The following is a 23,638-nucleotide window of genomic DNA, read 5'->3' as shown; positions in this document are numbered from 1 at the left end:
TGAGTTGGAACTGACCTTCAAAGGCCATCCAGTCCATCCCCCCTGCAAGGAGCAGGGACATCTCCAACCAGATCAGGTTGCTCAGAGCCCCATCCAACCTGGCCTTGAATGTTTCCAGGGATGGGGCATCCACCAGCTCTCTGGGCAACCTGTTCCAGTGTTCCACCACTCTCGTTTGTCTCTGGCATTTGAAATGGCGGCAGGGAAGGTGGACAGCGCTGGGGCCGTGGGTGGGCAGGCGTGTCCCAGGAAAGGTCCAGGGCAGAGCTACTCACGCCTCGCCCCTCCCGCCGCCGCGCCGCCCGCCCTCGGCCGCCTGGCAACCGCCTTGTTGTCCTCAGCGGCCGTCCTGCCCGGCGCCCCCCGGCCCCGCCGCACCGGCAGAGGTGAGGGCAGCGCGGGCGGCGGGGTGTCCCTCCGTGGGGCGGGGGTTGGTGCCGCTCTTCCCGCCACACCGACAGGGCGGTGTCCCCGGGCCTGCTGGGCTGAGGGAGCGTCAGGGAAACCTGGTACCGCCTCGGCTCTCCTTAGTTGAGCTTTATTTCTTTTGATGTCCGTGTTTTAATTCATTTCTCGGACATAGCGCTGATTCAGGAGGTAGCTTCGGCTTTCTGGTCCCCTGTGAGAACCTCTTGAAATGCAGCTGTGAGTTTGTGCGTCATGTTTCCAGGGGAACCCTGGTCTCAGTCTTTTGGGATAGACGTACTCGGCCACAAGGAAGACTTAAGCTGCTATGGAAGGACAGTCTTTTAGTGGACCTGAGCTCAGTTGCACACAGGGGTGTTTATTTTCTTTATTTTCCTCCTTTTTGTCTATTTTTCTGTCTTGATATGAGATTGATTATCTAACTTTGGTTGCCAAGTATCTTTAACCGTGGTTACCCACTTATCTGCTCATCTTCATCCCTCCCCGAGACAAAGAATCTTATTTCAAACCTATACCTGTCACTACTTTCCTGTTGCACAGACCAGCTACTCACAACTGTGGTCATAACCAAGACTCCCATCTGCTTAGCTTGAATCCCATATTCACCCCACCAAATTATAAGCCTTCTTTTCATTGGGAATCTGCACCCACAAGCCAGGATTCAGCCACATCCCCTCAGCCACTTTAACACCTTGTTTGCCTCTTTCGTTTTAGTAATCTCAGTTTAGTCTGCTCAATTTAGCTATGCTTTTGAAGATGCACACCTTGGCATACTATAAGTGAATATTACCTAGAAAGCCCAGAGTTGCTGCAGTTTATAAGAGTAAAGTACTGTCAAGCACCCGCTTGTTATTTACAGAGGCACTTGTTCTGGTAGCTCAAATAAACATTTCCAGACGGGCAGCTGAAATGAAATTGTGCCCTGCTCTTCTTAGGTAAATACATAAACCACTATCACTAGGATTTATTGATCAAGTATATGTTTATATGCACAATAGAGTTCTCAAGCAGCCTGCTAAATTCACCACAAGACTTTCAGGTTCAAAAAATTGTTTCTCAATAGCCTCCAATTTTACACTGCTTTTTTCCAAGATGATCATGCAGTTTCATATAAATACTTATCTCAATCCTTGGGGATTCATAAGTCTATTTATATGCACAAGCAGTCCCATTGAAATTGATACCTGTATATCTACAGAATAAAGAGTTTATTTAGGAATAATATTTGATAAATTTTATATTTCTGTGGGTTTTTTCTTTATGTGTTCTTCATACATTATGATTTTCTGTTCTGTTCCTTTTTATACAGATGAACAATGAGCAAAAACAACAAAGAGTGAGTAAAAGTCTTCCTTCTGCTTTTTTAGAGTAGAAGAGTGAATGGTCTCAATTCAGAGGGGTTGAGTATGTTAGGTGGAATAAACGATAATTAAACAGGAAAGGCTTTTCCGGTAGTCTTATTGGGGAAAAAAATGTAATGGGAAGCAAAATAGGAGTCTTTCTTGTGGTCCAATAAAAGGAAAGTATTTTTCTACTACAGAAAGTATGTCCGTGTGTGATTTTGAGTTTTGATCTAAGCCTTAGTTAAAGATCAGTACTTAGAAAAAATTCTGACATGCTTCAGGATTCTTTCAGTTGTGGTAATTGTTTGTACTTTAGCTTGTATAAAAAGTAGTCTTTGACATTGTTCACCTGATTTGAGGAACGTGTGCAACATGCTTGCCTCTTTCGTTTTAGTAATCTCAGTTTAGTCTGCTCGATTTAGCTGTGCTTTTGAAGATGCACACCGTGGCATACTGGAAGTAAATATTATCTAGAAAACCCAGAGTTGGTGCAGTTTATAACAGGAAACGTGCCTACATCAGGGCCAGTCTGGTGCAGTCTGCTGGGGTGTTTAATGGCTGCTTTTCTGGTGCCTTCTGTGCTGTGTATAGCTGGTAGATTAGCACTTAAAGATTTGTTACAGAACTTTACTTTTATGCAGTGTGCTAATCTTGAGTTAATAGAACTGTACTGTCATTTTTTACTATCGCAGACTTTGTATGTACTCACTTTCCATTGAACTTTGCCATTTTAGCAAGTATTTTTCTGTTTTCTGAAAGCTAAACTTTCATACTTAGATTGTGGAAATCCCTGAGGCTACCTCATTTTACATCTTCAGTATATTCAACTTAATACATGCATTTATTAAACTGCTTTCTGGACGGGATTAATTGTAATCTAGAATCTTGGTTTTGTTATGGTTTTAGATGCAACACTCAGATAAAACACCTTCTAGTGAAAAGACTTCAAGACTTCCTGCTGTTTCACCTTCATCAGTCACATCTGATATGTCACCGTTACAGAATAAACTATTGACATACCGAAGAAGGAATGAACAGCAAAAGATGCTTCATCAGTCACTGTGAGTTTCATGTAATTTAAGAAATGTTGAATTTCAAATGAAAGAAACATTGCACATCTGACATTTGAGAAATAATAATGGTGTTTGTTAATTTTAGAGGTTTTTGATGTCGCTATTGCAGTACCGAACACTTTCCGTGTGAAATCGTTAATAATAGAAGAACATATGATGGAATCTCATATTTTTTCTTTTACAGCACCCAAAATCCGCTTGAGGTTTGTTTGTGAGAAAGTGACTTTCACATTTTGAACATTGTTTATGATACACTGAAAAAAATTCCTTTCTCTTTATGAAAATCTTTTCAAAGAGAATTGAAATCTGGATTCCTTGCCTGTTTTTGTGCGAATGATCCAAATATGGGTCTACTTCTAACAGGCTTCTTTGTCACTGTCTTAATGCATTTTCTGCTGAGCTTAGTGATCTGTGTCACTGCCAGAGGAGCACAGCTGCCAAGATGATTTGTAAATTCACGTAAAATTGTGTTTCAAGATTTCAATTTGCAAAGGAGTAAAGACAACAGGAAGAGGCTGCTCTCATGTAATTTTTGTAGGTCTAATAGAAAATTGGGTTCTTTTAAAAATTATTATTATTTTGTAGAAATTTATTCCTGAAATATCTACATTAGTTTCAGGAACTTGTGAAGAATTCCTAGACATGTTTGATTATCTTGCCATAAATGTGAAGATTATGTGGTCTAAGATTGCATTGTTTGTAGTAGTAGTACGCAATATTTAGCAACTTGCATTTTCATGTGAAAGATTAAAAAGTAAGGAAATCTGCTATTTGATAGGATCAGAAAGCACAGAAAAAAATGTTTTGGCCTTCAGAAGAAGAAATGGAAATTAAAGACCTACATACAGTCTTAATTTAACCCATTTTAAGTATTGTCACTGATAAAAAGAATTTTATTTTTGTTGGTGTGGATTTTTAATGATTCCATTAGCTGTGACTAGATTTGGTGCTGGTTACCAGTTACTTCATTAATTTCTATGCAACTGATGTTCCACTTCAGTGGAACATTGATTCAATTAAATATTTGTACAAGGTGAACTGTCTTTTAAATAAGATCCCATGAAGTAATGATTTGAGTGTATACTTGCAATTGGCAATCTAACTTCCACTTGCAGGTTTTTAGCTGAGTTATATTTATATAAGGCTGAAATACTCTTTGCAAAATAGGTATGGAGTGTAGCCCAATAGGATGGACTGAAATGTTTTAATGTGCCAGATCAGCAGGTCATGCCAACATTAACCATTTAAAGTTTTCTGATAGTTATTTAGCAATTTATAAACTTAAAAAAGAGCTGGGGTTAAAATAAACAGCTGTAGGAGTTTTGTTCTGCACTTTTTTTTTTCTTTCATAATACAGTTGGATAACATCTGTTGTAGTTGGATGAGGAGAAGTAAGATATAATCCTAAGAGGAGCACTGGGCAGTTGGATGAGGCATGTGTGTATTGTGATCGTGGTCAAGATAAATGTGGCTCTTATATAAGAGAAGACAGAATATGCAAAGGCAGCCTTAGCTTTTAGTGCTCAGGGAGTTGGTAAACATGAAAAAAAAAAAAAAAGAGTGCGTCAATTAAAATGATAATATTATTTTTTAAGTATTATTGGTAGTTTTTCTCCACTTTTGACTCTATGTTTTACTTTAGAATTGATCGTGCTTTAAAAGTTTATCACAAATCCATGGACGAAAAATCTCTCAGAGATCCTGTGCCTCCCATCCCAGAACTGCCTTCCACTGTGAGAAAGTATTTCTTTAATATTTTAACTCTTGCCTATTTTGTTCTATGTTATCTGGGCTTTTATGCCTCTTACTTCTTAGTATTTACTTATAAATACTTATCTCAGTCCTTAGGGATTCATAAGTCTATTTATATGCACAAGCAGTCCCATTGAAATTGGTGCCTGTATATCTACAGAATAAAGAGTTTATTTAGGAATAATATTTGATAAATTTTATATTTCTGTGGGTTTTTTCTTTATGTGTTCTTAATACATTATGATTTTCTGTTCTGTTCCTTTTTATACAGATGAACAGTGAGCAAAAACAACAAAGAGTGAGTAAAAGTCTTCCTTCTGCTTTTTTAGAGTAGAAGAGTGAATGGTCTCAATTCAGAGGGGTTGAGTATGTTAGGTGGAATAAACGATAATTAAACAGGAAAGGCTTTTCCGGTAGTCTTATTGGGGAAAAAAATGTAATGGGAAGCAAAATAGGAGTCTTTCTTGTGGTCCAATAAAAGGAAAGTATTTTTCTACTACAGAAAGTATGTCCGTGTGTGATTTTGAGTTTTGATCTAAGCCTTAGTTAAAGATCAGTACTTAGAAAAAATTCTGACATGCTTCAGGATTCTTTCAGTTGTGGTAATTGTTTGTACTTTAGCTTGTATAAAAAGTAGTCTTTGACATTGTTCACCTGATTTGAGGAACGTGTGCAAATCCTGGAATTTGTGTATGGCTTTTAAAAGAAGACTTTATCTCTTGAGAGACACTTTTAACTCAAATTAGCACTGAATTAGCTTAAGGGAACATCTATTTTTCCTAGCCGATGTTAGGTAAACTCATTATGAAGACTATAGGGATTCAGATCGCTTTTTGTTTTGTAACACACCTATCACTCAAAAGTATAAATACCTATTTCTTTGTCAAAAGCCCCCTCTATTTGTGCATAATTTTTGCCAGATAAATGTTTGTCCAAAGAACAATAGCATGAACTTTGAACTGTTTTATTGTCAGTCGTAAACTTCATCAGAGAACCAAGGAAAATGGCATACTAAAAAGTACAATATTTGTATTTGAGCATTGAGAGAGGGAGACCATTTCACCAACCATACGGTAGCTTTTAGCATACTAGTCAGTGAAAACTGAAAATGCTAGATTATGTCACCTGCCCTTACGTATAAGAAATGGTGAATAAAAAAAAGACTTTGTTATCAAGCCTAACACAAAAATATTTACATAGCAAGTTATTCGACCTCTGACAGTATTGTCCTTTCAGATGAACTATCTCTTTATGGAGAAGTGCGTGCAAAGTAAGCCAGTGGTTCCCATTCAGCAGGAGTGGCTAATGTCCATGCTTACACTGGTTCCACAGTCACTTATGGAAGGCAAAGACAGACAGCTGTTAACTGTAAAGCTTTTAGGGGAGGTCATAAGGGATTATGAAATGAGCATGAGAAGAAGTGTGCGTAAGTACCAGAAACTACACAGTACTAATCATAATATATTCGTGGGTGTGTGTGTGTATATATATATATATATATGATAACTGTTCCATGTTCTCTCATTGAAAATAATATATCTAGCTTGTTCTTTCAGCCAGGCATGATCTTTGTAATTAGCCACTGATTTCTCCTTTTCTGCTTCGTCAAACATATATTGACTATAATGTTTAAGGCAAAACTTACTGATTTTATTTGGACTAGTAAAAAGGTGACCAGACAAAAGTATAGTTGAAGCAAAGACAAAGGCGGCTGCAGACTTACTGAAAAAAAGGTTGATTGCTGATGACCTTATTTCATTAATTCTTTAACCTGTTTAGTTAATTTTATACCATAATGTATTGCTGTTTTCTACTAAAGAAAGTAGAAGCCTTTTATGTACTGGTCATTCTATTTTTTGCCTCTTCAGGAACAGCAGCTTTTTTTTTAAGCTGTTCATCCACAAGCACATTCATAAGTTTTCTGATGCTGCTTTCTATGCATGAGGAATCTCACAATAAAAATCTGCAAATATAGTTACCTTTTCCAGATATCACTCTTACAACTAATTTTGATTTTTTTAAACTTTTTTAAAGGAGTTATGAACTGGAATTTTGAAGGTGTATTCCCTTGAAATCATGCATTAATATCTTTTAAGAGTACATTTATAGTGTCTGTAATCTGAAATTTTGTCAATATTTTGGTGGATGGCTGTAGATTATGTGCTTTTTTAAAAATGCAGATTAAAAAGTACACAATTTAACATGGGACTAACATCTTTGTAATTTAATCAGTAGGATAATTATATTATTATCCTACTACAATTATATTAAACAAAGTTGCCATAAATACTCAGAATCATAGAATATCTCAAATTGGAAGTGAACGATAAGGATCATCAACTCCAACTCCCTGCTTCTCTCAGGACTACCTAAAATTAAACTGTATGACTAAGAGCATCATCCAGACAATCCTTGAACTCTGACAGGCTTGATTCCATGACCACGTCCATGGGGAGCCTGTTCCAGTGACCAACCATTGTCTCTGTGAATAAATTACTTAAAGTACTTAATAATTTAAACACTAGTCTATCTGAAAACTTTCATGAATAGGGGACCCAACTGGAATTAAACCACCTGAATCTGTAGAGGTATTTAGCAGAAGCTGTGATTTTAAGATACGTTTGGGAGAATGTGTTTTGAAGACTTGGATGATACAGTTAGCTTTCCATCCTACTGTGTGCTTGATTCAAGTTGGAGAAAGACTGAAGAAGTACAGAGCCTGTTGAATATGGCTTAATTGTCTTCTAATGTTCGGATACTTTTTTTTTTCCTAGTGCAAAATGTTCTTATTAAACCAGACATAAAAGGACTTGAAGATGAAGAGAAGGCACCTTTGCCTTTATTACCTCTGTGAGTGGATTAAGTTAGCAAATAACCCACTGGGAAAACGCACTGAGTTGCATGAGTGAAATTCTCGTTGAGCTGCATGAACAGAGTTATGTCACAATATTAATTCTAGAGTCCCTTAATGAGACTTTTTTTTTTTTTCTACTGTCTGTAGAGGATCTTACATTTGAACATCTTATATCTGAGTGCTTTACAAAGTTTTAGCACTGATAGTGTTTTTTTACTGTTGTTACGTAGAGTAGCGCTAGTGACAGCAAATGAGACTTCTGGCTCTGAGTGCCCAGACACTGAAGTCATATTGCAGCTACCTCTGGAATGAAGTGTGTGCAAGGGGCAGTTTACTGGCAGACAGTAGCATTTTGCAGTGCTTTAACATGCTAAAATTGCATTTAATGCCAAGGTTTCGTATGACTTTGGTGGCGTGAGGTGAAACTTTGAGACCAAAGGAAAGGCTGTTATGCTCTGCCGAAACAGAAGCGGTGATTCAGGTAGATAGAATATAATTACCTGAATTGCACGATTTGCTGAAGCATCAGAATGTGTGCCATCTAAATATTGATGATAAATACTTCCTGTTAGCAGTTGGTAAAGTTAGAAGTTTACGTTGAAAGAGCTTCCGGAAGAGCAGATGATTTGAAAATACTCTGGAGTATAAAACTTGATTGATCAAACAAATTATCTTTATGGCTTCCACTGCATCATATTGAGGATATGTATATGGCACTTAAATAACTGTTCATGTTAGGAAGTGAGCTTTTAAATACTACTTTTTGTGTGTAAGAATGTTTTATTCAGTTATTGCTTGAGCTCTTCACTTTTTTTTGGTTTTGTTTGTTTTGGTTGTTGGGTTTTTTTCAGAGGCCTGGATTTTTCTAGACCATGGCATAACAGTTTTATTGAAGCGAAAAATCAAATACTTTCCAACTTGCACATTCTCCACCCCGCAATGCCAACTATACTGGATTTTAGTTATACAGCATTCTCTAACTTTCTTATAGTGGATTTGTCAAGTTTCAGGTAAAGGCTGTTTTGGTGAATTATTAACCTGTATACGCTTTTTTTTTTAAGCTAGTAAAGAATAATTAATTCAATTCTGTTATCTGTCATAGGGTTTTTAATATCATAAATTTCTTCAATGTGTCATTTAATGTTCTTTGAGTAGGTTACTTTGTGTTATGACACATTTAACTTTTCTTCTCTCTGTTCCGTATAAGTATTTTGTTGGTGCTTAAATTCTGGTAGTAGCAGCCCTTTTTGATTTATGTTTTGCCTTTAATTCTGTAAAGGTCTCCTCATTATTTATTTACTCATAATGACATGATCTCCATAGAAGTCTGGTTGAAGTAGCATTTGAAAAATTGACTTCTAGTAATATTACTATCTGTAGAGAATTCTACGCTAAACATAAAGATCAGATTTCTTGCTGGTTTTTGTCAGTTGAATTTTATTTTTAATTTTGGAACATTTCATTTTCGTAATTTTAAAAAAGATAATTTTCAGTATCTTTTTCGTCATTATTTTTTCTGGGAACTGTTCTTTATTTCCTGGGATTTTGAGTATTTTTTTCCTAGTTTAAGTCTACAGAATTGATGCTTAGGTTCCCACTGTGCTTTATGCTAAAAAGAATGAGTTTGTAATACAGAGTAGATTACTGTTACTTTACTCCATAGGTTTTTAAATTTTGTTTATAAAGTTGCCTGTAACTTTATTTTCCAGATGGAAAGAGCCATTTGACTGTGAATCTTTAAAGACTGATGTGTCTTTAAGCTGTTCTAAAGCAGAAGAGAAGATACTGAATACGTGGTATCAAAGAGTTATCGGTCTCTTTACTCAGAAGAAGGCATTGAATGGTGTAAAGTTGGATCAGGTTGACTCTTTTTATAACTGTGTGGCTATGCTTATGTCTAATCAGGTAAAAATTTTTCCATTATAAACTTAATCCAAAATTTAGATGATTTAATGAGTCAGCACATTAATTAAACAGTGCCTGTATAATTAATCATTGTTAGCCATCTGTTGCACGTAAAGTATTCAAAGTGTTAAATATTTTTAGCTTCCCTCATTTAAAATAAATACATGGTCTTGTCTACTTCTTTTCCTTCTAGTTTTTTAGATGCGGAAGACTTGTTCATTCTACCAACTAGAATGTAATTAGCTTAAAGAAGGAAATATCTCAGTGCTCTCACGACCCTTCCTATCATTGATCTTGGCACTACAATTACATGTCATATGTTAGCAAAAATGAACAAAACCTGGTCTCTCTCCCTTGAAAGCAGACATACTTACACAAACAGACTGAAAGTCCAACGCTGCCAATGTGTATGCAAGTGGCTGTAGTTCTGCAAAATTTCCAAATACAATTTTTTTCTGTGGAAAATGATACCACAGTGCTTTGCAAGTTTTTGTTTTGTTTTGTTTTGTTTTTTTCTCTTCATGATTATTTATATCAAGGTGAAAGTTATATTAAGTGTTTCTCAGGGTTTTTTTACTTGTTTGTCTTAGGAATTTCCAATTGTTTTGCTTCCTAGTAATAATAAAACTAGAACACTCAAATGAAATCATAGAATCATAGAATGGTTAGGGTTGGAAGGGACCTTCAAAGGTCGTCTAGTCCAACCCCCCTGCAAGGAGCAGGGACATCCCTGACTAGCTCAGGTTGCTCAGAGCCTCATCCAGCCTGGCCTTGAACGTTTCCAGGGATGGGGCCTCCACCACCTTTCTGGGCAACCTGTTCCAGTGTTCTATAACTCGCATCGTAAAAAATTTTTTCCTAATTTCTAATCTAAATCTACCTCCCTCTATTTTAAAACCATTACCTCTCGTCCTATCGCAACAAGCCCTACTAAACAGCCTTTCCCAACTTTCTTGTAGGCCCCCTTGAGGTACTGGAAGACCGCTATCAGGTCTCCCCGGAGCCTCCTCTTCTCCAGGCTGAACAGCCCCAACTCTCTCAGCCTGAATCACTGATTTCAGACTGAGACAATTGTTTTTTAAAGTTCTTAGTTTACTGAAAATTAAAAATCCTTTAACTTTCAATTAACATAAAGCATCTGTTCTTTACATTGTTGTATTTAAGAATATAACTGTGTGGATAATCAGTGTGGATATATATGATCAGCAATTCGAGAAGGCAGTCGTTTTTAGAACTAAACCTTTACTTTGTAGGAAAATAATGGAACAATAATCAAGTCATTGTCATAGTAAAAAAAAAAAGTCAAAGGAAAATGCATTCCAAATATTTCATTTATACTTAAAGCATATTAGTAATAAACTTATTTTTGTGGCAAAAATAAGTGTATGGACTTTACTTAAATGTTCGTTTACTTGGTCATTAGTTTACATCGTTCAAGGACTGGGACTAATACCCGCTGAAGTAATTGGAAAAATCAACACTATTTCAATTATCAATGAATCAGGCCAAAAGTATTAAAATGAATGGAAACCCTGGTTTACTGAATGAAGAGAAAGTGCGATGAGGATTTCTGTTTTTTAAACTAATAGGTGTTATATGTTATTACCTAGCTGAAAGAATTACTGAGAAGAACGGTTGAAGCTTTTGTGAAACTTTTTGATCCTGAAGACAGAAATTGTCTACCGTTATTTAAGATGGAATTGATTCTTGATGAAAATAAAATGGAGTTTTATCCAAGCTTCCAAGACATAGAAGAAACAGTTCTGTTTATAGTAAATCGTATAGGACAGACTCTCCAGGTGTGCTTTTATCTTTATTTAAATATATAACTGCTAAATTGCTCAGTATGCAAAAATATTAGTCATGCAGGACTCTGACTACTGTTGTAATGGAAAGTAGAATGCAACCTGAAGTATTTATTTTCCACGAGTGTTCTGCAGGTCACATAATGAATCTTGATGCCCAGCGGAACTCTAGGCTCTGAAACTCTTCTTGTTATTCCTTGTTCATAAAAAAAATGGTACACCTGCTACTGATTGTTTTAGTCTGCTCTTTCAATCTGCAAATCTGTGTGTCTACAAATTAATTGTCTGCTTGTTCATCAAATAGAAGGCAGGCTGAAAACTTACCCAGGAAAGAAAACTAGCTAGAAGATAATATTTTTGTTTTCTTCTTTGGTATGTTTAGAAAACCTGACAGTGCTTTAAGTATAAGTAAGCATGTAATTTAATTTATTTAGGTATTTATTTTTAACATTGAAAATCAAGTAGTTTTGCAGTGTATACTTTCTATGAACTAACATTTTGCATAGAAATACAATTAGCACTTTAGTTATATGTGTGATGATTTACAATAAAATTGCATTAATAATTAAGATCCCTCGAGAAAGACAAGGAAAATTAGAGTTGTTATACCTTTTTTTCCTAAGAAAACAAAAGCCTCAAATTTCTAACAACTGATACATAAAATATCTGAAGTTTTATATCTTAGGAACCAGTTTGTGACTCCAGGGAAGACAGCCTTTCTGGGAGCTTTAGATTTATCCCTGTGGACTGAGTACTGACCTTTGATCATTGTTCTGGTTTCAGCTAGCATGGGGCTAATTTTCTTCTCAGTAGCTGCTGTGTTTTGGATTTAGTATGGGATGTGGTATGTGTAGAATGTTGATGATATACTGATGTTACGAGCTGTTGTTAAGAGATCAAGGACACTTTCCAGCTTCCCAGGTTTTGCTGAAGTGCAGGTGCAGGAAGCTGGGAGGAGTATAGCCAGTACAGTTGACCCATACTGGCCAAAGAGAGGATTCCATGCCATAAACATAATGCTCAGTGTGTAAGTGGGGGCGGGCCAGTGAGCTGGCTTGTGTTCTCTCTTGTTCGGAATCGGTCTGGGATCATTTAGATTTTTTTTTTTTTTTTTTTTTTTTTTTTTTTTTTTTTTTTTTTCCGTGATCGCTGCTCAGGATGGGCTGTATTGGTTGTTGGGTGGTGAGAAATTGTGCAAAGTTCATTTTGTATATTTTATTATTCCTATTGTTACTATTATCATTGTCATCATCATTATTTATATAGATTATTATCTTTTCCTTTGCTATCCTAGTAAACTGTCTTTATCTCAACCCACGAGTTTTTTTTTCTTCCCAATTCTCTCACCCATCCTCTAGTGAGGGGGAGCGAGTGACTGTGTGGTAACTGATTGCTGACTGGGGTTAAAACGACAACAATCATACATGAAGGTACTTTCAGAGAAGTGTTTTGGGTTTAGTTTTGTGTATTTGCACATAGGATAAAATTCAATTTTAGGTAAGATTCGCTAATTATTTTTTGTCCATTCTTCATGTTTCTTGTTCAGTATTTTGAATCAGGAATAGTTCTAGATGTGTATGAAGCACCTGGCTTAGGGTGATTAGGGTCTCATTCTTTCCAGATACAGTGTCTTCTGCAGATTGCAACTTACTTTTAAAATATATGTATCCTTGTGCTGCTTTTTGAAATTTAAATAATCAGAACTTGCATTTCTATTAGAACATCCAAACGGTACGTTCTTGGCTAATGGGAGGCACTGCAACACTGGACGCTGAGCTTCCTAATGATGTGATAGCATGGGCCACATCTACACTGAAAAAATCTATCAGAGACAACTTAGGAGGTCCACAGGAATATTTTGAAAACTATGGTGAGTGATCAAAGAGTGCTTAAGTAACACTTTGTAACAAGTAACTTACTCTACAGTGTATATGTTCTAATAATATTAATACAATATAATTGAATTGTAGTTGAAAAGTATGGCTGGCTTGTAGACGGAACTGCACAGGCACAGATAGAAAGATTTGAAGCAGAAGAACACAGTTTTGATGAATATACTGCTGTAAGTTCTAATTCTACACTTTAATTTTTACAATACATACAGCATAATAAAAAGGGAACAGGGGATAATGAGCGCTTAGCCTTCAGCTGAAAACTGTGTTGACTACCTACAAATCTGTAACATAACTGTTTTTTTCCCTAGAAGTCTGTGGTAAACAGAAAAAAAAATACTATTTTTTTTTTCATTAATGTGTAATACATAGTCATGTAACCAAGTATTTAAATAACAGCTCTGAAGCCTATAATTAATGTTTTTCTGAAGTTCATAGATGAATTCTTTGGCCACAAGAAGGAAATCTTGAGTTTGTCAGAGGTGGCTCGTTTCCCTATGATTTGTTTGAGTTGTGAGCATTTAAAGCAAAGTTTGGCTAGTAAAGCAAACACCTTTGCAAAAATGCTAATGGACAGAATTGTTGCAAATCACAGAGAAGAAAATGAGAAGTAAGTAAAATTTTCTGCTTATGAATGCTTAATGTGTATTAAGTGCATAGTAGAAACCTGTAGAAGAAATGCCAATACTCCTGTTTAATGAAGAGTCTTGGCTAACTAATGAGCTCATGCAAACTGCACCAGCTGATGTATTTTTTTTCCTCTTTGAGACTCAAAAACTGGTAGGGGAGTTTACTAATGGACTTGGATAATGGAGGAGCTAAAAGATCAAAGGGCTTAATTAGTGTTCCAGCTTTTTAAGTGTGAAATACAGTACTACTGCACTGTCAAAGGGAAGACTAGCTAGATTCTCTTACTACATGACAGGTACCTCAGGTTTTAATAGATAAAGGCAGATAATAACACTGATCAATTAGAATGCAATAGGCTATTTCAGTTGGAAGGGACCTACAATAATCATCTAATCCAACTGCCTCACCAATTCAAGGCTGACCAAAAGTTAAAGCACATTATTAAGGGCATTGTCCAAATGCCCCTTAAACACTGACATGCTTGGGGCATCAACCACCTCTCTAGGAAGCCTATTCCAGTGTTTGGCCACCCTCTCAGTAAAGAAATGCTTCCTAATGTCCAATGTAAATCTCTCCTGGCGCAGCTTTTAACCATTCCCATGCGCCCTGTCACTGGATACCAGGGAGAAGAGGTCAGCACCTCCCTTCCCAGTTCCCCTCCTCAGGAAGCTGTAGAGAGCAATGAGGTTGCCCCTCAACCTCCTTCTGTCCAAACTGGACAAGCCTGAAGTCTTTAGCCATTCCTTACAGGACATGCCTTCCAGCCCTTTCATCAACCTTGTTGCCCTCCTCTGGATGTGTTCAAGGACCTTCACATCATTCTTAAATTGCAGGGCCCAGAACTGCCCACAGTCCTTGAGGTGAGGCCACATCAATACTAAATACAGTGGGGTAATCACCTCTCTTGACCAGCTGGTTATACTGTGTTTGATGCACCCCAGGATGCAGTTTGCCCTCTTGGCTGGCAGGGCACACTGCTGACTCATATCCAGCATCCCTGTGATGGTTTAGCCCCACTCAGCAAGCTAAACACCACACAGCTGCCCGCTCACCCTCCTCCTTGGAGGAGATAAAGTATAACGAAAAGCCTGTGGGTTGAGAGAAGGACAGGGAGAGATCATTCAGCAGTTACCATCATGGGCAAAACAGATTTGACTTGGGGAAAATTAACTTAATGTATTAACAATCAAACTAGAGTAGGATAATGAGAAACAAAACCAACTCTTGAGAACACCTCTCCCCACCACTTCCTTCTTCCCAGGTTTAACTTCACTCCTGAATTCTCCACCTCCTCCACTGACCAGTGGTGCAGGGGAATGGGTATTTCAGTCAGTTCATCACATGTTGTCTCTGCTGCTCCTTCTTCCTTAGGGACAAGATTCCTCATGTTGTGCCCCTGCTCTCGCAGGGGCTCCCTCCTACAGGAGACAGTCCTCCACGAGCTTCTCTAGTGTGAGTCCTTCATGAACCGCTCCAGTGCAGGTCCTTTCCACAAAGTGCAGTCCCTCAGGAAAAGACTGCTTTAGCCTGAGCTTCCCATGGAGCTGCAGCCTCCTTTGGGCATCCATCTGCCCCAGTGTGGGGTCCTGCACAGGCTGCAAGTGGATCTCTGTGCCTCTAGGACCTGCAGGGCATCAGCCTACCTTACCATGGTCTTCACCATGGGCTGCAGGGGAATCTCTACTCCAGCACCTGGAGTACCTCCTCCCCTCCTTCTTCACTGACCTTGGTGTCTGCAGAGTTGTTTCCCTCCCATCTTCTTGCTCCTCTCTCCACGCTCCTTTCTCTCTCTCCACGCCTCCCTCTCTCTCCTCCACTCTGTAGGCCCCCCTCTGCCATCAAAACCCAACACAATGCCCAGGTCTCTTTCTGCAGGGCTGCTCTCCAGCCACTTCTCTCTCAGTTTATAGTTGTGCCTTCCATCCTAGGTGCAGAATCCAGCATTTTGACTTGTTAAATTTCATCCTATTAATCATAGCCCAATGCTCCGATCTATCTAGATCCCTCTGCAAGGCATCCTGTCCTTCAAGAGAGTCAACAGCACCTCCTTGTTTGGTATCACCACCAAACTTGCTAATATTGCTTTCAACTTCTGCATCCAGGTCCTTGATACATATATTGAACAGAACTGGTCCTATAATTGAACCTTGAAGAACACCACTGGTGACTGATCACCAGCCAGATGCAGCTCCATTCACTGCAAGCATTTGAGCTCTGCACTTCAGCCAGTTCTTCACCCAGTGCACCATGAACCCACACATCCCACAGTTGGACAAACTGTCCAGAAGGATGCCGTGAGGGATAGTATCAAAAGCCTTACTAAAATCCGGAAAAATTACATCCTTCAATTATGCCTTCTCTTCATCCATGAGGTGGATGACCTCATGGCAGGATATCAGATTAGTTAAACAGGAAGTTTATTTGCAGATATGGATTAAATAATGAGTGAAATCATATTAAATTGGTTAAAATGAGCAATTATAGTCAAATTTTATAGTGACTTCGCATTACCAAAATGACAAAATATTTACTAGGAAGGTGTTTATGTGTATGCTAATGATACTGTTCTTAAGTTTATGTGCTTGCCAAAAGTAATAAAAGCATGTATTGCAAAAGAGTAACCCAAAATCCAAACAAATCAATTATTTTAAGTTAATAAACTGTATTTTTCTAGATTGACTTGGTCATATTGGTTTAGTTTCATGAGATAATGGAGTTTGTGTGGCAGTAATACTTAAAGAAGTAATTTGAACTTTTAATTCGATTAAAACTGACCTTAAAGCCAGTCAAACTAAAATCTTAGAATGTTGATATTTTATGTAAAATAATTTTATAGGATATGCAGGGAATTTGAAGCAATTAAGGAACGTGCATTAAAAGTTCCTGAGACAACAGAAGAAATGGTGGAAATGATAGATTACGTAAAGAAGGTCAAAACCAAAGGTATTCAGGAGCTGTTGTTAAGGATCAAGGTAAATTACTATCCTTTAATTCTTAATATTTTACCAAACATGCTGGCCTATACAAATACAGAATTTGCATGTCAGTGAGGAAATGCAACTTTTAATAAATTATAGCAGTTTGTAAGACACTCAGTTTATTGTTTGTACCTAGAGACTTACTTCAGGGCTGCTTAAAAAGTTATTTGTGAAAATGCAACACACAGCTGTAAAGAGAATTTTGTCTGTAAAAACAGTCATGACTTTAAACACACAAGAAGCACTTTACTCTCTGAGCAGAATATAGATGACGTTACATTAGCAGTGGTACTTTATGTGTGCTCGGAGAGCAAAATTAAACAATTATGTAAGGTGTGTGTCAGCCAAAAACATTACTGGATAAGAAACTCTTTGCTATATGTTGTGTATCAGATTTTCTGTTACAGTAATAGGTCTGTAAATATACCACATTTATTCTGCAGCATTTCTATTTTTAATAATATTAGGATTTTTGCATGTAGATTTACAGGCCACAGGAGTCATATTTAGAGAAATAAGCTCATGAGTGGGGCAGGGATTTGAATAATATTTTATATACATATAAATGAATTCAAAAAATCTGTGAAATGTAGACTTCTGTTTTATCTTTGTAGATAGTATTGTCCTACCCTATATTTTAAACAGACCTATGATACTTAAAGTTTTATGAAATCTCTTTTTATAGGAGCGCTACCGGCAAATGAATTACTTCTTCGATGTTTTTTTATTTGCTCCTGAAGACATTGCACTGAATGCAACAGTTTTGTTATGGCCAAAAAAGATTAACCCTATTTTTGATGAGCATGAGGATGTAAGAGCATCTTCTTAGTTTATGGTGTATTTTTGACTTGTTAGACTTTTCGCTTTACTTCAGCTATTTATTTCTTCAGCAGACTAAATGTATCTACACATATAATGTGAATCATACTAATTTAGACATGCGTGACTAACATATTTCCAGATTTTTATAACAACAGAGGACTTTTTATGGAGTAGTTTTTAAGTTACAGTGATAATTTTTAATCTTCAGCAAGTCTTAATATATATTAATTTGTTTGTGGTCAGTACTAGTTAATTCATAGGAAACTGAAAATTCACTATGCTGCAGTTGACTAGTACTGAAAATATAACATTAGGCTCTAATAATTTAGTGCTCTGGAGAGGAAGTCATTTAGTTAAAATGGTATTTTGTTCTGTCGATAAAAGAACAGTGGGAATTGTGGTTTTTAGATAGCAATTATTAATAGAAAATGGGCAACGTCTAATTTTCTCTGTGTGACTGTAGATTCTTTTCTTCGACTTGTCTGTATTCATCTTGCTAGCGTTCTTTTTCTGGCTATGATACAGTAAGTCAAGCCTTTTGGTGTTCTCTTGCTTCTCTGTAGTAATTTAGCGTAGATTTAATAGCTTCTTCCAAAAATGTTTAAGAGTTAGCATTTAAAAATTTTTAAATAAAAATATCCATATCTGTTAAATGTCACACTTGAGGATTTCTCTTTCACAAAGTCTTATTTGGACTAAGGAATATGTCCAAGGGTAATAAATAAGCCTCTAACTTAAAACATACCCAACTTGGGAGACTACTATGTCTGTAAAATATCTTATTTGCATATTATCATTCTTTTAATTCTCAAAAATAAATTATTTTCTACTTGTATACAGAGACTCCATGATGCTTTTTCAAACTATTTGTAAGGAAAATAGTAGTATAGAGCGTATTTGAGTTCATGAGAGTCCCTCAGGAGTATATCTCTATGTAGCTGGCTGTCTAGCAATTTGCATTGTACTAGAGCTTGACAACAAGAATATTTTTACATCACGTTTTTATGAGTCTGCATATTTGGATTTTATACTCTCAGATATGAGTCAATTCTTACTCTAATGCAGTAGGAAAAGACTGGTTCCTCCTTTGGAGTAGTTCTGTTTGTCTGCCTCACAATTTTTGCACGGCAATAGGTGTCCTTGTTTTAGGAGATATTTGCCTCTGTTGACTTCTTGTTTGGTACCTTATAAGTAACCCCTCTGTGTGCAAACCCTCTGCTTTAGAGTGGTCTTACATTCTAGAATTTCTGTATTTCATAGCAGTAGATACCTGTGGGATAGCACTGGCTTTGAACAACTGTAGATGTCTTCTCTTTTGGCAATAAAACATTGAATCCCAAAGATTACAATCTCTTTATTTTTTTTTTCTGTAATACATCCAGTCTTTCTGGTGACAGTGTTTACACCTGTAGCAGTTGGAGCTTTCCCATCTTTTCTCTGATTGGTGAGAAAGAGGTCTTTAAGGCAATCCTAATTGTTGAGATAAGTGTTCCGTGTTAACATCTAGAGGTTGTACACACTTAAATGGGACATAGAGAAAGCAGCTCCTGAAGAAATTTCAGTTGTTGTAAGGATAATAACTTATCTGTATTGTTTATTTTCTGTCTCTTTGTGCTAGATGTTTAATTTGGATGGTATTGTGTAAGCTGATCATTTAAAGGACTTAAAACCACTTTTTATTGCTTTTCTACCATTAAAAAAATCAATTGTTTTGTAGCTGGTTGAACAGTCTAAACGTCAAAGAGAGCAAGAACTAATACATACATGTGAGAAACTGATGGTGGAATTAGACAAGCTGACATCTTCAGTGACAGAGATCAAAGAATACTCAGAATTGGATTGCATGCAACAGGTCTGTTTAACAGTTTCTATAAAATAAGTATTTTGTATGTTTAATACACAGATTTAAAATTAATCAGTTATTTTAACAAATGTGAACTAAAAAGTTTATTATGCTCTTGCTGAAAGGAACAAACTCATAAAATACCCCCCCCCTTTAATTGGCAATAACATTTGACTTAAAGGAAAGTTTTCTATAAAGTTGTGCTTATATTAACTGATAGTTAGTGCTAGCCAGGACTGAGGTGTTACAGATGTATAAAGTGATTTTTCTACTCTAGTTTTATATAAAGCATAGGGTATGGAATTCTGGCCCCAGTGACGTTATTTGCAAATAACTTCAGTGAGATTAGAATTTCCTTCCCTGTTCTTGATATCTTGAGGAACTGAAGGAAAAAAAATAGCAAGTTAGAAAGAGTGATTGGTAGCAATTTGATTTTTTTTTTCTTTTTCTTTTTTTCTGTGAACCTCAAAACTTCATTTTTCTGCTAATGAAGAGCACACCACTGGCTCCAAAACTTTGCAGATTTCTGGAAGGATTTTATAATTGCCAGAGTATGTCTTGTGCTTTCATTGGAGGACATCACAATTGTGCTTAGTAATTTTTTTAAAAAACCAAAACACTTCAAAGAACAAAACAGAAATCCTAAGCTGATAAATCCCAGTTGACTTTATGGTATGTCAGGTACATAAAAACGTGTATGCCTGCCTCCTGGAACAGTGAATTTTAAAGCTCAAACATTCTGAAAATGGTTTTATACTCTTAAATCTGGTAATGATAAAACCAACTCTATTTTTCTTAGTGTTAATATGCATTCTTCACAATTTATCTACTGAAACATAAGAAAACAAGTTTTTTTAACTCATGTTCTCTAAAATTTTAATAAATACAAGTTTGATATTTTATTTTGATAGCTGTTCAGAGCATAACTTGATTATCTCTGAAGACATACAATTATTTTATTTCAGTATTCGGCTGACCTGAGAACAATACAGAAACGCATACAGGAGGCTGATGAAACAGTAGCTTTTATTAATAAAGAAGAGACTCTGCTTGACCAGAGTCTGAGTGACTTCCCACTCCTCAACATCTTAAAAGCTGAGATTGAACCGTATCAGAAACTCTTTAATCTTATACTGAAATGGCAACGAACAGAAAAAAGGTAATTCAGCTTTTGAAGCTAAATGAGCGTGAGAGGGGAAAAATGTTCATACTGTTATTGTTCATGTCAGATGTAGAATATTGATTTGTTTTGTTATAAGCATTTGTTATTAGCAATCCAAGTATAATAGTAATATAATTTATGTATCAGAGTTGTTATTTTTAATTCAGCTAGGAAAAAAGCCAGGGTTTTTTTGTTGTTGGTTTTTTTTTTAAAATAATGTAATGTTATGGAGTATATCACATACTGGGTTCTAACTGTATTGGTCATGCAGGTGAAGCCTATATTAAGACAAGCTCTGTGAAATAAATGAATTAGTTATGAGCCTTTTAGTATACCAGAAGAGGAAGAAGTTCAGTTAGAAAGATCACAATCTGTGTGTAATGAAATCCATTTTTAACTATGTAGATATCCTGAAATGATTACATTGCTATCTAGTGGCTAGATCATAACTCAAAAGCTGTAGTATGTCTGCATCTAAATTAAGTGAGATTGTTTACCAGTTCCTGCGCTCTTTGGAAGTTATAGTGTGATATGGCTAGCAAGTATGGATTCATATTTTTTTTAAATACAAAGGGCTAGTATATTTTCATGTCGTATATTGATCTCTGATCAGAGCTTAACTTAAATGTTTGTCTATCTGTGCAGTTAGTTGGTTTCAGTATGTGACTGACTTGAGAGAATTACACAAATACAGTGTGATCAAGCCACCATTAGTTGTGCATTAGAATTTTGTTTAGAATGACAACAATTGGCAAAAAAGGTCTTTGCTCTAATTTAAATAACTATTAATCTACATCTTCTTTGTGTTGCAAAATAGTGTTCATTATTTGTGGACTATGTTAGTTATTCTGTTTTCTAACTTTATGGTTTTTCTCAGATGGATGGATGGTACCTTTTTGGAACTAAGCGGGGAAACCATGGAGGCTGAGGTTGATGAGTTTTTTAGAGAGGTGTACAAAATGTCAAGACTGTTCCAACAAAAGCAGAAGAAAGTTGGACAGGAGTGGAAAAAGGCATCCCAACACAGAACTGCAGAAGAGAAGATAGAAGAAGAAAGAAAGGCAAATCCGACTCTTAAAATGTGTTCTTCAGTTCTGGAGGAGATTAAAGACTTCAAGGTAAGAAAAGATGAGGGATATTAATATTTGATGCTGAGGGACAAATGCTAAATTCAGCACTTGGTATAGGTAGGTGATGCAATGTCAGAGACTCCTGTTATAAGAGAGCGAGCAAGCGAGTGCGTGAGAGAGAGCACACTCTGAATCACCATTTCCAGATTGTACTATCCCACTGATTTTAATAAAAAAGGATTTTGGATGCCTTTGCAGTTTTAGGAATGCGAATTGTTAAAGAGTGGACGCATACATGAAAAAAGGAATTTTTGAATGCAGAGAAACATTTAAGGATGTAGTTGGGAATTTTGAAATGAGACTATATGTTGTTAATGGCAGCCTAATTTAACAACATACCTGAAAAATTTTTTCTTTCCTGCTAAGACTGTACTTAATAGTTTTATATTCCTTGTTCAGTAATTTACTGCAATTATTTAGGAATGGAATGGATAACTGAATAGATCCATCTGCGCTTTTCAGAAAAGTTTTTCATGATTTTCCTGTTATCAGCTACTGCAGCAGAATTTTAAATGCACATCAAAAATGATGTAGAACTTAAGAAATAATGCACATCACAATTTTTACTTTATAAGTGTTTTTCCTCAATTAGGAGAATATTCCCACTGTGACTATCCTTTGTAACCCGGGCCTGAGAACTCGTCATTGGCAGCAGATGTCAAATGTAGTAGGATATGATTTAACACCAGACTCTGGAACTACCCTGAGAAAAGTTTTAAAGCAGAATCTGGCCCCTTATTTGGAAGTGTTTGAAGCTATAAGTGTAGGTGCAAGCAAGGTAAGCATGGAGATTTGGTAGTGCCAAATATAATATCAGGTCTCTTCTCGTAGTGATGGCTTTTGTGGCTTACTAGAATTTGTCTTTACTTTTATGCAATGAAAGAGATTTGGTGAGACTTTGACTCATTAGATGATAACAGTGAGTGTGTAAGCATTTGTATTTTATGTTACATCATGAGTATTTCCTGAGTGTACTACTTTCTGTACACTAGAAAATGAAGAATTCAATTTATGTTGTTGAACAAAATAGCTTATTTAGCTAGATAAGCTTATATATTGAATAGTGAGCCGGAAAAAAAATAATGCAGTAACTAAAATAAACTATTTTCTTTTTAAACTGTAGGAATTTTCCTTAGAGAAAGCAATGCATACCATGATGGAAAGCTGGGATTCAGTTTCCTTCAATACAAGTGTGTATCGTGAGAGTGGTGTTCATATTCTTTCTGCAGTGGATGAAATTCAAGCTGTTCTTGATGATCAGATTATGAAAACTCAGACAATGAGAGGATCACCTTTCATTAAACCATTTGACAAAGAAATCAGGGTACGATGAGTACTTTTTTTTTTTTTTTTTTTTTTTAAACCATTTTTATTTGCAGGATAACTATGATGCAAGAGTATGTTGGTTGTATTACAGCTGTATTGTTTGACTTGTTAATGAAATGCTTTCATCGATTTTTCAGCAAGATTATTTTGAGTTCGTATAAGTCCTACTTACACTATTTGTGTTGGAATTCCCTCTTCCATTCAGATTCAAGTGCAACCAAGAGAATGTGATTATTTTTCATGTATTTTGCAAAATCACTATTTCTGTTAGTGTCTTTAACCTTACTTCTTAATAACTGGAAATTGTTTTTTGTTACTAAGAACATTTAGTGATTTAATCCTTGAATTTTGGACTCAAATTTTGAACTATAGTGTTTTCATCTGGGCAAGGAAACAGATCTCAAAACAACAATGGGATCACTTTACACCTGCTTTGTATTTTCAGGGCTGGAGTAGTCTTTGTGGTGTTAACACCATGACTATTGACAGGAGAGAAACTGGAGAAATTGGTTTTTCATTACCCTTCCTAGACCTTTGTTGGTTTATGTAGGAAATCTTCAGATTCAAGCAGGCTCAGTGAACATAGGTAGTATTTACCCTTTACAGGCAGCCTCTCCAGCATCTTTCAGAGGTATCTGCTTTTGTCCACTTTAGGGATAGGATATTGGACTGGCTGGATCTCTCCCGTGATCTAGCG

General features: G+C 36.3%; 1 protein-coding gene across 1 annotated transcript in view; it reads left to right on the top strand.

The window, feature by feature from the left end:
• The first annotated feature begins 2,675 nt into the window (after nt 1–2,675).
• DNAH12 (dynein axonemal heavy chain 12) overlaps nt 2,676–23,638 on the top strand; it is a 70,604-nt gene continuing 49,641 nt past the window's right edge. Inside the window, exons 1-18 of the mRNA XM_086755381.1 lie at nt 2,676–2,830; nt 4,485–4,575; nt 4,866–4,892; nt 5,831–6,020; nt 7,369–7,444; nt 8,300–8,458; nt 9,158–9,353; nt 10,964–11,152; nt 12,878–13,028; nt 13,129–13,220; nt 13,482–13,660; nt 16,517–16,652; nt 17,344–17,469; nt 19,198–19,332; nt 20,289–20,482; nt 21,363–21,603; nt 22,208–22,393; nt 22,739–22,939. Coding sequence (XP_086611507.1) covers nt 2,676–2,830; nt 4,485–4,575; nt 4,866–4,892; nt 5,831–6,020; nt 7,369–7,444; nt 8,300–8,458; nt 9,158–9,353; nt 10,964–11,152; nt 12,878–13,028; nt 13,129–13,220; nt 13,482–13,660; nt 16,517–16,652; nt 17,344–17,469; nt 19,198–19,332; nt 20,289–20,482; nt 21,363–21,603; nt 22,208–22,393; nt 22,739–22,939 — 2,724 coding nt within the window. The remainder of the gene's footprint in view (nt 2,831–4,484; nt 4,576–4,865; nt 4,893–5,830; nt 6,021–7,368; nt 7,445–8,299; nt 8,459–9,157; nt 9,354–10,963; nt 11,153–12,877; nt 13,029–13,128; nt 13,221–13,481; nt 13,661–16,516; nt 16,653–17,343; nt 17,470–19,197; nt 19,333–20,288; nt 20,483–21,362; nt 21,604–22,207; nt 22,394–22,738; nt 22,940–23,638) is intronic.

Source organism: Chlamydotis macqueenii, chromosome 10 (assembly GCF_036417535.1).
Source record: "Chlamydotis macqueenii isolate bChlMac1 chromosome 10, bChlMac1.mat, whole genome shotgun sequence".
In the NCBI taxonomy this organism is placed as follows: Eukaryota; Metazoa; Chordata; class Aves; order Otidiformes; family Otididae; genus Chlamydotis; species Chlamydotis macqueenii.
Note: the sequence above shows the minus strand (reverse complement) of the source record. Positions and strands in the feature narration are given on the sequence as shown.